General features: G+C 35.1%; 3 protein-coding genes across 4 annotated transcripts; 2 read left to right on the forward strand and 1 right to left on the reverse strand.

The window, feature by feature from the left end:
* The first annotated feature begins 297 nt into the window (after positions 1 to 297).
* Positions 298 to 3,018, forward strand: LOC142505927 (uncharacterized). Of its 2 annotated transcripts, none has more exons than XM_075619071.1 (7): positions 298 to 603; positions 1,063 to 1,173; positions 1,296 to 1,430; positions 1,778 to 1,882; positions 2,109 to 2,293; positions 2,380 to 2,479; positions 2,575 to 3,018. In XM_075619071.1, the coding sequence occupies exons 1-7, from the start codon at positions 349 to 351 to the stop codon at positions 2,815 to 2,817; spliced, it is 1,134 nt and encodes a 377-aa protein (XP_075475186.1). In that variant the 5' UTR covers positions 298 to 348; the 3' UTR covers positions 2,818 to 3,018. The 2 variants fall into 2 exon arrangements, with proteins under 2 accessions (XP_075475186.1, XP_075475187.1); XM_075619072.1 differs by having other exon boundaries at positions 299 to 603; positions 2,109 to 2,278.
* Positions 3,019 to 5,893: 2,875 nt separating this feature from the next.
* LOC142505866 (BRAP2 RING ZnF UBP domain-containing protein 1) lies at positions 5,894 to 9,871 on the forward strand. Its single transcript, XM_075618996.1, has 11 exons — positions 5,894 to 6,288; positions 6,750 to 6,858; positions 6,958 to 7,072; positions 7,232 to 7,329; positions 7,890 to 7,996; positions 8,122 to 8,368; positions 8,493 to 8,546; positions 8,763 to 8,906; positions 9,031 to 9,095; positions 9,302 to 9,356; positions 9,438 to 9,871. Exons 1-11 carry the CDS (start codon positions 5,984 to 5,986, stop codon positions 9,594 to 9,596), a joined length of 1,458 nt encoding a protein of 485 aa, XP_075475111.1. The 5' UTR covers positions 5,894 to 5,983; the 3' UTR covers positions 9,597 to 9,871.
* An 870-nt stretch (positions 9,872 to 10,741) lies between these two features.
* Positions 10,742 to 13,761, reverse strand: LOC142505823 (beta-ureidopropionase). The gene is made up of 6 exons (XM_075618939.1): positions 13,489 to 13,761; positions 13,035 to 13,142; positions 12,390 to 12,578; positions 12,081 to 12,308; positions 11,774 to 11,998; positions 10,742 to 11,340 (listed from the first exon to the last, which is right to left on the reverse strand). Exons 1-6 carry the CDS (start codon positions 13,615 to 13,617, stop codon positions 10,969 to 10,971), a joined length of 1,251 nt encoding a protein of 416 aa, XP_075475054.1. The 5' UTR covers positions 13,618 to 13,761; the 3' UTR covers positions 10,742 to 10,968.
* Between the last annotated feature and the right edge of the window lie 54 nt (positions 13,762 to 13,815).

Genomic DNA, 13,815 nt, shown 5'->3' on the forward strand with positions numbered 1-13,815 from the left:
TTTTATGAACACAGTATAATTCAAAATTTTTAAAAACTAATAATTAATGGCTTTATTATTAAATCATTTCACCAATAATAGCAAATAAATACTTAATCTTAATAATAATTTTCTTATTAAACTTTTCAAGACTATATTTCATAATCATTTTTTAGTTTGTAATTTGATGTCCGAATCGAAATGATGGGGATCGTATAAAAAAAATTAAGTTTTGAAAAAAAAGTTAAGGTTGCAAAAATATATAAATTTTAATATTTAAAATTAAATTATTGAATCCGTATAAAATTTAAATACCATTATTTATAGAGCCAAACACAGCAGTAGCGTGGCCGGAGCTTTGGTTTCCGGATGGCGCATAAATCGGTTTTCGATGCTTCCGCCGTCAAATCCGAGTTCGAGGTGGCTGGGATTAACCCTAATTTCATCCCCATCATCTGGAAGCACGTTCTGCAAAACCCTAATTGCAGGTGGGATGAAATCCCGTCTCTGCCTGTTGCAGTTTACTCTCTCCTCCACTCCAAGTTCAAACCCTCTACCTCCACTCTCCATTCCGCCTTAGATTCCATTGACCAGACCACCACTAAGCTTTTGATCAAATTGAAGGTAAATTTTATATTGAGACTGCCCCTGCAAATCATGTGTTCATGATTCACTGGAACATCTTTATCACAGATGGGATGCAACTTATGCTATAAAGGACGTAATAGAGGGCCGGAGGATTGGTGTCGGTGTGGAATATAAGCAAAGTTCCATAAATGGTTGTGATGTATTACTGAAATTGCGTGAAAATGATTTTGGTGATAGGATGGTATAGAGTGTTTGCAACCTCTAAAAAAATTGATTATTTGATTTTCTTTCACTTAGTATATTTTATCTGTTATATAATTCTATAATATGTGAGTGTTTATTAACTACCACGCCACAATGGCTATTATTTCTAACTATAATCACATTCCAGCATTTAGTTATCTGTGTAGTTTATATTATTTGGTGTATCTGTATCAGCCTTATAGAGTTATAGTCTGCTATTTCTTGTTTTCCATATATTTTTTTGTTTGCTAGAATGGAGAGTTTGTGGAGGCTGTGATAATGCGATATGATACCCGACTGGGAAAATATAATGGAAAGCCTCGTCCTGGCGGTCTTAGGTCGACCTTGTGCATATCTTCACAGGTTGGAGATTCTCGTGTCTATGCCCACATATAGTCATTTTTTAATCTAAAAAGACTTGCTTACATGTCGCCCTGCGTACTTCAATCTTTTTAGTCATTGATTGTCATTAATTCTTATATTAGGTTGGATGCAAAATGGGTTGCAACTTTTGTGCTACAGGAAGCATGGGATTTAAAAGCAATCTTTCATCTGGAGAAATCTTGGAACAACTAGTGCATGCTTCTCGCATAGCAGCTATACGAAATGTTGTTTTTATGGTATAATATTTTTTTTCATATTCTATGCTCAGGTTTCAGTATTTAATCGGATAATTTGCACATCAAGGTTTGCTAATTGTGGACTAGATGATATGTATTTTTTTTACCTCAATGCAATAAGTAGTAAGAGTTAGATATAGTTGTTTGTAGTTTATGCACTATCTTGGTGGTTGAGTGCCATTGTATCAGTCCCTTTGAAATTACGGTTTTGCATTGTTCTATCACGTTGCTTTTGAGGAACCTAAAAAATTACTGGCTGAATGTAATGCTTTGAAGTTTGCTTATCTGTGGTTTTTGCTGCTGTTAAGTGAAGATCAACTTGTGTGAAATGTTATTGTTCTGAGCAGGGAATGGGAGAGCCACTTAATAACTACTCTGCAGTGGTTGAAGCTATCAGAGTTATGACAGCACCTCCATTTCAGTTGTCACGGAAGAAAATTACTATCTCAACGGTGCATGACATACTTCTCTCATGCTATGAAATATCTTCTTCTTTATTCTGCACTTATAAGTTATCAGTCTTGTTTAGTTTAGACCTTCTAGAATTCTTATCGAAACCTCTGCACTTATTCATTGTAATGAAGATATTTTCTTTAGTTTTTTTTATATGCAATGTTGTGCCTGCTCTATGGCGGGAAGTATGTAGTATTTGTTCTCATTCACATTTAGCTTGTTCAGGTAGGCGTCATCCACGCTATCAGCAAGCTTCACAGAGATATACCAAACTTGAACCTAGCTGTGTCCCTTCATGCACCAGTGCAAGAAATTCGCTGTCAGATAATGCCTGCAGCAAGGGCTTTTCCATTAGAGAGACTAATGAATGCATTGCGGGACTATCAAGCTTGCAGGTTTATTTCCCCCTGGTATCATATGTATATCCATTCCTGAGCAGTCATATGCGTAAGATGAAGAGAACATATCTCTATCTCACTTGTTTGTTTTGTTGTAGCCAGCAGAAAATATTTATTGAGTACATAATGCTCGATGGGGTGAATGATGAAGAGCAGCATGCGCACCAGCTTGGCAAATTGCTTGAGACGTTCGAAGTGGTATGCTTTACAGTGAAGAAATACTAGCTTTGCATTCTATGTACTAGTAATCCATCCATTTATTGTTGACAGTCGATCTTTGTCGTATGCAACAGGTTGTGAACCTAATTCCTTTTAACCCAATCGGTTCTCTGAGTCGTTATAAAACCAGCAACGATCAGAAAGTCGCGATTTTCCAGATAATACTAAGAGGCACTTACAACATCAGAACGATTGTTCGTAAACAAATGGGTCAAGATATAAGCGGCGCTTGTGGCCAATTAGTAGTGAACCTACCTGGAAAAGGGTCCTCTCGAAGCGCGGATCATATAACAGACATCGAAGATCTTCGTATTTGATGCGAGATGGATTTGCCTATGTAAAAATATATTAGTTAAACCCTTTCTGTTCTTGTCAGTGTAACAAAATCATTTCTTTCCAAACTTTTTTATGGTTTGTGCTTGTATTGTTTATATATCATATTTCTTTGAACTTCTTTTTATCAATTCTTGTACAAATTACTAAACCGGTTGGTTTCTAAAGTATATTTTCTAATTAAATATTTACACGTTAATTATTATATACCCTACTGATCCTCTTTTAATTTGAAAATATGATTGCTGGAAAAAATACCACATAATTATGCATTTTTCAGGCATTTCAACAATCAAAACTATTTTTGAAAATTTATTGCAAAGGTCGGAACAAAAATTTATATTTGTCGAGGAAAAACAAGTAATGGGGGATTTTTGGATATTTTTACTAATAAAAAATAAATAAAACGAGAAATAAATAATGAAGAAGAACGACTCCTGAAGTATAAAATTTAATATTATTTAGAAAGAGGTTTCAATGTTCTATTATATAGTTTGTTCATCGGTTAAGAAATTATTAATCAATACAGTTTCAATCAATTAACCTTGTAATTATAAGGATAACTAATAAAATTATTTTGTTTTCTTAATTTAATTTATCAAACACAATCAATTAACCTTATAATTATAAAGATAAGTAATAAAATTATTTTGTTTTCTTAATTTAATTTACCAAACACAATGTCCAGTCAAAACTCATCAACAATATTTATTAATTATATATATATTTTAAAAAATTAAAATTTTCGGGTCAACTCAACCCGATCATTTTTTTCGGGTCAGCTATCGGGTTCAATCCGATCTGATCCGAACTCGAAAACCTCAGTTTCAAACCTGATTTTTTTCGAATGGAACGGTGTCGATTTGGTGAGTCATGTCTAATTTTGACATCCCTATCAATAATCGATTAGGTACCATAATATTCTATATTGATTAAAATAAATTTTTACTTTATGAAAATAATTAATAGGGAAAATCTAACAATCAATATAACCTCAGTTCATAAATCCAATTACGTTGGTTTATTTATATTAAATGCGTTATATAACGGAACCAAAAAAAAATCTGAGCTCAAGAAAGTAGAAATCCCACCTATTCTTTTGCTCTTATCTCTTTCGAAACCCAACACTATCAACACTCTTCCGGCTTACTCGTGTACCCTTCCTTTCCACCTCGAAACCGGGTCGGTTCATATTCTACATATTTTACTGTGAAATTATTAAGAATTATTTTCTCTCTTTTTAAAATTTTATTTTTGTGACAGAGAGATGTATTGGTGTTGGAGAAAATGAACAAGCACAGCTATTCTATTACTTCGTTGAGTTTCGGTTGTGCTCTGGTTTCTCCGGTCTCGTTTATGAAATAGGTGCCGACAAAATACAAGTCAGATTTTACAATTTGCTTTCCCACAGAAGATACCATCCCATTATCAATTTCTTACTCGGGATAGACTTAGGTTTGTTCTGGATAATTCATGTGTGCTGTGTAGTGATGCACAAGAGTCCAACGACCACATTTACTTCAGGTGCAGGTTTTCGAAAAAGATATGGGATGGTGTTCGAGATTGGTTGGCATGAAGAAAGATATGCGATCAGCAACAGCTGTCCTTAAAGCCTTTCGAAGTATCTACCGAGACAACTCAACGATTAGCAAGATGAGATGTATGATACTTGCAGCTACCATATACCATGTTTAAAACACGAGAAATATGGTGATTTTTGAAAACGAAAAGCCGGATGTTGATGCTTCCATGACTATTTATTGACTTGATTGTCAACCTCGTAATAACTTTGTTTTCCTGACCGCAAAACCTGAATACACCAGAAAGCCACAAGAATTTACATCACATCCCAAGTGACGGGGCTAGCAAAATTGAAATCACAAGCTCCAGAGACATTGGCATCCCTAGATTTGAAATGTGGATGGTACTCGATTTTCAAGATACTATTTATCCACCATTCAAGAGAAAGAAATGATCCATTCAGCTTGATACGCCTTTGCAATAATTGTTTTTTTTAATTGATTTTTTTTAATGACAGGGAAGGCCGTATGACAAAAATATAGGTAATGAACTAACAAGACCATTTGTCAATACTTGGAATTTCTATCTTTTGAGCTGTCTACTGTTGGAATCACTCAATCAATATCAAATCATGATCCAAAACTTTAGATTAAGATCGAACTTTACAGATTTGATTGATGAACTATAGAAGTTGCCGGCGAAAAATCCTATGAAATTTGTGAGTTTGATTGGCGTCTCAAGTAAATGACAACTGAAAATCTTCTGATTTGCAAGTTAGCTCAAAATCTCAAAAATTTCCGTAACAATATGCATAGTACACGAGATGGTCGGGCTCAAATAAAGTTTGAATCAGCCCACAACCCTTCACTTCTTTCTCTTCCAAGTCTCGGCTGGAAATATGCTTCATCTACCCATTTACTGCCTCTTCAACTTCTAAGCCTATTGAACCAGCTCAGCGACCGACCGACGAGTCTTGTTTTGTGACACATATAGCTCGGATTCGCTCTAGTGTTGTTTGATTTCAAATAAGCGGCCTAATACATACTCCAAGGCTTCCAAATCCTCCCTCCATCTTCACCGTGTCGAAAATGCATGCTCTCCAAGCTCATTTCCAAGACTAGCTTGGACATCGGTTTCCTTTCCAAATGCCCGAAAATAGCATGGAGCAGAATTTATTTTCAGATCCATTGTGTGTGAAGCATGCTACACTTGAAATGATCCGCTGTCTCTACCACACTGAATGATTTTCATGTCACTTGATCATACTTAATTTTATTACGATAATTTATATGCTATATCAAGAGAATTTCTCGAATAAAATTCCTAAAAAAATAATAATATAACTATATATTATCAATTTTTTTTAAAAAAAAAAATCAAACACAGTTAACCTTGTGTTAAAACGGGAAGTTTTTGGATTTTGAACGTTTCCAAGTTTTAATAATAATTGTAAAAAAGTTATAGGATGTGTTGTCTAATCAAGTTTAATTTATTTAAATTTAATTTAAATAAATTATGAAACATCATTTAGAAATTTCCAATAAATGCTTTCGTAGATTCACCAGAATCACCACGCACGCGTACAGAGACTTTCCGGTTGCCGGAGTGTTTCTTGAATCAGAAAAGAATATGTTCACCCTCAAAATCCACACCATTGACTTCCCTCAACAACTCCATACCACCGTGACTTTCGCCGCCGACAACGCGATCGACGGCGAAGAACATGTGAAGCCCGCGGAACTGATCGGCGTGGCTCACCTCTTCCGGCAGCTTCCAATGACTGCTTCTGCTACCGTACTCTCCACGGTAGCAAACATAAGCATACGAACCACCCTTGTCTTTGTGGTTGCCGTGCCCAATTACATGTCAACGGATGATTTCCTGATCTTCTGTGGGACCCACCTCTCTAGCTTTACCGATATCCTCTTCCTCAGGTTAGTCGTGCCTCTTCCGTTCGGTATATACACGTACTCTCCTCCACCTCTCATGATATTTTCCATTTCTGGGTTGCCGTTTTCTTGATATTCGAAATGGTAATGAAACCCGTTTCCATTAATATCGGGATTTTGGTTAATCCTGGATTCAGATGGAAATTAAAACGAATGTCATTGTGTAAACATCGATGGATTCTTACGTGTTTCTTGGCCTTACCGCGACTGGCGGTTAAAGACAAGTTCTTGTGTGTAGTTGTAAGGAAACTGATAATGCATTTCACAACAGCTTTTACGCGAGAATGAAGTTCATTAATTTATTCCATAACTTCATTTGTACGAGAACTTGATTTGTTGAACTAAATAGTTCTTTTTCATATGTTACATATTGTAGAACTGAATCTTTTATTCTGTAGAAACTGTTTGTAATTTTTATTATGCGTTTGTTCATTCTTATTTGCCAGGAATGAAGGAATGGAGGACCGGTACAGTGTGTTAATATGGTTAGAAAATCAGTTGGCTGCTGATGGATTCTATTGTAGTTTCAATGGGAAGAGATTCAAGCCATCCGAGGTACTAGAATTGATTTTACTCGAAAAAAACTCCATTGTACATCTGCTTTTACTGCAGTTTTACTATATTTCTTTGGGTGTAACGGCTTGTTATGTTCAGGTTGAAGTTTGTCATATATATTTTTCCCAGTCACTTGAGTATACTGAATCAGACGAACTTGCTCGCATACCTCCGCCTGATTACACTGAATTGCCATCATGTCCAGTTTGTCTCGGTACCTCACCTTACTTTAATATTTATACATTTTTAGCATGTCCGCATTTATCTTTGTGTTCTTCTGTGCATTGCCATATGCATCAGCATCATTTTTAGCCAGATTATGATGCACTGAATGACTCTTTTCCTGATTGGTACTTTTTTATGAAAACTTTAGAGAGATTGGATCCAGATACTAGTGGAATACAGAGCACCCTGTGTGACCATTCGTTTCAGTGTGCTTGTGTTTCGAAGTGGACCTACTTGTCGTGCCAGGTCTGTTGCCTATTGTTCATGTTGTAGTTTTAATTTATTTATTTCTTCTTTTTCCAGATGTGATATCTATGTTAAGCATCGTTCATTCAATACCTCGCTTCGCTTTTATGGAATATTTGGTCGAGTTACTGCTGATTATGTTCCTATCAACCTACTAGAAATTAGGCGTGTTTAGATTGGAAATATAAAAGAATTTGTTGATTTTAACGTGGTATTTCTGTTGTTAGTTCTTCAACTTCTTGAAATTTCATCAAGAAATTTTGTTGGACTAATGATTGAGATGTTACAATTGAAGCAGTCTAGAAAGTGCCAGTCCATCAAACTCGGAAAGACGCTGTAAACCATTGAACTGGGGTCCTTAAGTTTACAGGAGATGTAGTGAAGGTGTGACAAATTCATGAATAAGTATTTTGTAACTCTCTTTTGAATGAGTGAACACTGAAGAGCTCAATTTAACCAACGCAGTCAGCGTGGTTCCAGAGTGCCGAATGAATTCCACATTTCTCCCCTCTCCTTCTCTCGACATATTCATGGTCTTTCCTGTCCCATCTTATTTGCAGGTTTGTCGACTTTGTCAGCGAGGAGATGAAAAACCTGCCTGTGCTATGTGTGGAACTTTCAAGAACCTTTGGATCTGTTTGATCTGTGGTTTTGTTGGATGTGGAAGGTAAATTGTTTCATTAGAAGTTTTCTAATTTCAGGCTTTGAGTATTGATGTTCATGACCATTTTTAATTGTTCATATCTTGTCTCATTTGATGTCAAATTATCTTCCTTTTTTTTGGCGCTGCAGGTATGAAAAAGGTCATGCTAGTGGACATTGGAGTGACAAGAAACATAAGTTTTCGCTAGAACTGGAAACACAACAAATCTGGGATTATGTTGGCGACAAATATGTTCATCGGTTGAATCATTCAAAAATTGATGGGAAATCAGCAATTGTAAATTCGCGGTGTAGTTCAGTTGACGAATATGGTTCTCACGGATATAATGAAGAGGAGGGACTAGGTGGTGCCCTCATTAGCAGCAAAACTGAAGCGGTAGATCTAAAAGCAAGATAGTATCAAGCCTATCAGAATAGACTACATATTATACTTATTAATAACCTTTATATTTACATGTATTTTATTTTTATGTTATTTTTTTTATTTATTTTGCTAATAGATTCTGGATGAGTACAACCGTCTTCTTGCAAGTCAGCTGGATATCCAGAGACAAGTAAGTTCAGCCAAGACTATTTGAGATCAAAGTATTGATTTGAATTTTACCTTGATGCTGTAATAACATTGTCTATGATATTTAAACATTACTACTCGCAAAGAGATGTCAAGTTGGTGGACGATAATACTACCTTCAAAAATCATAAACGAGTTTTAAGAAACCTATCGAGTTTCATTTAATTTGTCGATGATTATACCTTCTATTATCTTGCAGCATTATGAATCTTTACTTGAGGAGGCGAAAAGTAGAAAAGATAGTTCAATAGTGAAAGCAGTTGAAAAGGCCATATTTTCGAGGACCCATGATTTACAATATAAGTTAGAAAAATACTCAGAGGAAAAGAAGGCTGTCGAAGATGTGAGCTTCCAATTCTCTCTGTCAGAACTCTTGGATTTGATCACGTGATTTTTGTGTAACTACCTAAAATAGCGTCCCTTAACATTTTGATGTAAATTGTATTTTAATTTTGTGGTTGTTTCAGAGGAATCAAGAACTTACAAAAAAACAAGAACTCCTGCAGATTAAGTTGAGGGAACTCGAGGAAAGGTAACCCTCTTTCGCCACCTTTAGTTTCGTCTTAACTACTTGGGGCTTGGTATAAATCCGTATTGTACTACTCAGAACAATCATCCATTCTTGAAATGCGACTTTGAGATTAGAATCAAGAAGTTTTCATTTACTGAAATAAAAACTATCCTGGATATTTCAAGGCTTAGTAAGTGAATTCATCTCAAGAAAACATTTTCTTTCAGGGAACGATTGTCTCTCAAGTTGAGTGATGAAAAGATAATGGATTTAAAAGAACAGGTATGGTTTACTTATTCACCTTCTTACTTTCAACTTCCTCACTCACCCATGAACTTAAGAAGTCACGTGTTTCGATTGCAGGTTAGAGACCTAAAGGTTTATCTTGAAACCCAAAGAAAACTTGAAAACATGACAGATTCAGATGGTATTAGAGGAGGGACTGTGTTGCCTGTAGAATCGACTCAAATGGTTTCCGACAATTCAAGACGACGCAAAAAATCCCACCGCCGACGAAATTAGATTTCATTTCATCTCCGGCGTCCCAAGAGGGAATCTTCTCAAGTTCAGAAGCAACTATACCATCTCTTGTAGTCCATGTGGCATAATAACAGAATAGTGCAATGGTTTTTAAATTGCAATTTCTGTTTCATAGAAACTAATTGGTTCATTCCAGAAGGAATTTTATCAACTTGTAGTCGGACTCTTCATATATTAGTGAAAAATTCATGGAAGATTGTACCAATCACAACTGTGTATAATTAAATGTGTAAATAAAACAAGGTAATGTGTATATCTATATTTGTATCTTCTATATTGCGTTATATATATATATATATATATATATATATATATATATATATATATATCATAATAAAGATACAATAGTGTTGTATTAGTGTAATTTTTAAAAACCACAAAGTTACCTCATGTTCATTTAGTTTCCATGTTTTCTATTTTTTATATGAAAAATTAAATTTATGTAGAAAACATCTTAAAAAACTTATTAAAAATCAAAATATTTTAATTTGTATTTTAAATATCGATATTTTTTAAAAACTCATCAACTATAGAAAAGCTGAAAACTCGATGTCAAATTCAACGTTTCCACCATTTCACCGTCATCGAGGTCCAAACTTTGCGTTACCCCTTTCACCAATCTTTCGATGTGGTCGAAGAGTCTTCCCTTCATCGTCATCGAGCCCCAAACTGGATTAGTTTTAAAATAAATCAGATCGAAATAATTGTTTTGGTTCAAAATTTTGATTAAAAATATTACTGATTGTATAATTATATATAATATTTTTAATTGTATATACATATATTATTTGTTTTTAGTTTATATCATATCATTAGTATTATGAAAATCGATCTTACTTTTATAAATTCTAAGTTTTCCAATCATTTAAATCGAAGTTGAATGGCCATCGGAGATGAAGTTTTTTTTTAATCTATTTCATTTTAAGATTTTTTTTTATTTTTTCAGAGAAAATAATGTTAAATTGTTTTTAATATCTATATCCATAATGATCTTTGTCTATTCATAATAGTTAGATTAGAAATTTTAAATTATGTTTTAAAAATATTCAAAAAATTTATTTGAACAAAAGTTTTAAAGTGATTATTAGATTTTTGTTATTTTTAAGGATGATGAACATTTCAGTCCAAATTTGTAAGCAGATAAATTTATCCTGGTCTGAATAAACGTGGTACCACATCCATATACAACTTGAAGCTAGGTCGGGTTGTCATAATGAAGAAAGAGGATTCACTTGGAGTAATGGGATTTTCCTAAAACATCATTCATGTTCAAATACAAAAATGTTACTTACAACCACCCAGGCAATTGCTCCCGTAGAGTTGAGGATGCAACACTCGCACCTCGCGACGACCTTTACTCCAAGATCATTTTTTTATTTAACAGGGGATCAGGAATGACCTGAGGTTCGAATTCAGGCTTTAAATATCGATCGAGTAAATCTGCATACAGTTCATATCGAGCAGTCATGCGAAATCCCCACTTGTCTTTGAGTTGCCTACAAAGGTTAAGATCCATGTCTGATATCAGTAACCCATCTCTGTTACGGGATAGAGATGGGGTGCATGAGGCGTCGGGTGCTGAAACGTAGCTGGAGCCATAGAAATGGCCAAAATCTGAATGCTGCGGCTTTCCATCTCCAGAAGTGAAGGGATTTGGAAAGACCTCGGTCCCAACACGATTGATTGAACAAACGAAGTAGCTATTCGCTATTGCTGCATTACGAGCCTGAAAATTCAAGTTCGTAGCTTGCGATGAAAACAAGCTAGATTATACGAGTGCTGCCTGGATCATTTTTCTCCAGCAGAACTTATTCGAAGAGGAGATTTACAAAACATGGAGGTTCAGAGAAACATTGGCAAAGATATCATCAATATAACAATGTGTTTGGTTAGTGATGCCATAGAAGTAGAACCATAAAAATTTAATTAAAAATAAGATCACGTCGAGAGATGTGAAAATGCAATTTAAATATATTTTTGATGATTCGTACTGGAGAATATATGTACGTCGGATTTTATTTTCAGAGATGGAAAACATGATTTTAAAAACAACCAAACACAACGTAAATTGTTTTTCATGCAAAACTCGTCAATAGAGATAAGAAGTTAATGATTCGTTGAAAAAAGAAAGGAAAACAAGAGAAATAATGAAGGGGTACCTCAACAGGCCACATTGGTTCACTCAGTTCGCCAACAGTTGCCGAAGGGTTAAAAACTATCTCAGCACCATTCAAGCCGAAAGCTAGCCAGTTCAGAGGATGATGTCTTCCATAACATATATTAACTGCAATCTTTCCAAAAGCAGTCTCAAAGACAGGATGGCCGGTATTTCCTTCCATATAATACGTACTTTCATTGAAGTCCCCAACTCTAGGTATGTGATTCTGCAAATGCCATACAATTACGATTGGAAATATGGCATGCATCAGGTAAATTCTATTAAAAACACGGTTGATGGTCATGTACCTTCCTATGCTTTCCAATTATGTTTCCGTGATTTCCAATTATTACAGCAGTATTCCATAGTGTCTCCCCATGTTTCACATCCCTCTCAAGAATGGGACTTATTATGACCATATTGTACTTCCGTGCAAATTCCACAAGAAATTGTGTTGAATCTCCATCAATCGGCTCTGCAAATTCACACCATTTCTTCTCACGAGTGCAAAATGCAAATGGCATCGTCCAAGCCTCCTGAACATGCACAATATTTAGCTGACAATGTTTTGATAAAAGCATAACAGCGACAAATTATTCAATAGAAGGGACAACTACCTGTAAGCATAATATATTGACTCCTGAGGTGCCAGCAGTTTCAATAATTGGCGTCATTTTCCGAAATATGGCTTTTTTCTGGTCCAAAAGGGGTGCCGTTGTCGGAAGAGCTACAGAGTTCTGAATGAGACCCACCTTCACATTGCAAGGTTGTCTCAGAGATTCTTTTTCTGCGCGAAATGAGAAAGCCTAGATGGGAAAAAAAAACAGACGCGAAATTCAATCTCCGACATAGAAAATAAAAAAAGATTAGCAAGCAAATAATTTCCTCGATACATTTTAAAGGAACTGGAAATCTTAAAAAGGCCAACAATCTAAAGAAGCAACATGTGTTTTGCATTCTTGTTAGCTCTGCCAAAGTTTGATCTAGATTTTCTTGATAAATTTTATAACCAGTACATTTTATCAGTTGGTGCGATTCACAATAATTCCCTTAAAAAGATGCTATTTTCTCACTACATAATTGCTTTCCTAAATACTCACACACATGAAAATCAACATTAGTTCATAAAAATCAGCAGGTCTTATGGCCAACAGCAAAACCAGTTCTTGGAGATAGATAGATGTAAATCAAATTTCACTAACAATTTCAAAATAGCATACAACTCCAAAAAGGAAGACTTGTTAACTACTAACATCATTTACCTGAAGATCAAAATCATGTTTCGAAGAAAGAGACTTTGCTGGTTCGGCAATAGCCATAGTAGAAAGGGCTCTTCCACAGTTGAGCCCAAGTAATAAGCGGCTGACTTCCTGATACTCACCGAAGATGACAACAGTGAGGTTTACCGTCGATAATCAGCATAAAATATCAATCCCACAAACAAAAAGAATTGAAATAAAATTTTAAATCTGAAGATGAGGTGAGCCCATTTATTGATGTTTATTAAAAAGTACAAAAAAAATTACTTACATAGCTCAAATTGAAACCCCTATAATTTCTAGGCCTTTAATTATATATGGTCAGTCTCAGTTCTAACATCATGTGCATGATCAGGTACAACAAACTGAACCACCATTAAAGATTACAAATTTATGGATTAACGATCAAAGAAACTATAAAAAAGCGCTTTAAACGAAAACTGGGTGAGAGCTTAACCTGGAAAAGTTGGGGACTGAGGGAAGATTGGAGTAGCCGGTGAAGGGAATCGAACCCACAAATGGAACCATCTTTCGGGATCTCAGAGTTTCTATCTCCTGCAACCATTTCTTCTTCCTTCCTCTCCATTTTTTTCGTTCAAACCGAACGGATGTGAAGTAGAAATTTTGACGTGAAAATCAGTGACCAAAAAGATTCTGATGACAAATACAATTAAACAGAATGGATTTGTTACACCCCCCCAAAATAAGGATCGGGTTAAACGAAAAGTTTGTTTTTTTAGATGTATCGATGGGTATTTTTTACCTTAAAAAACAAATAAAACTC

This window comes from Primulina tabacum, chromosome 10, assembly GCF_025594145.1.
Source record: "Primulina tabacum isolate GXHZ01 chromosome 10, ASM2559414v2, whole genome shotgun sequence".
Taxonomy (NCBI): domain Eukaryota; kingdom Viridiplantae; phylum Streptophyta; class Magnoliopsida; order Lamiales; family Gesneriaceae; genus Primulina; species Primulina tabacum.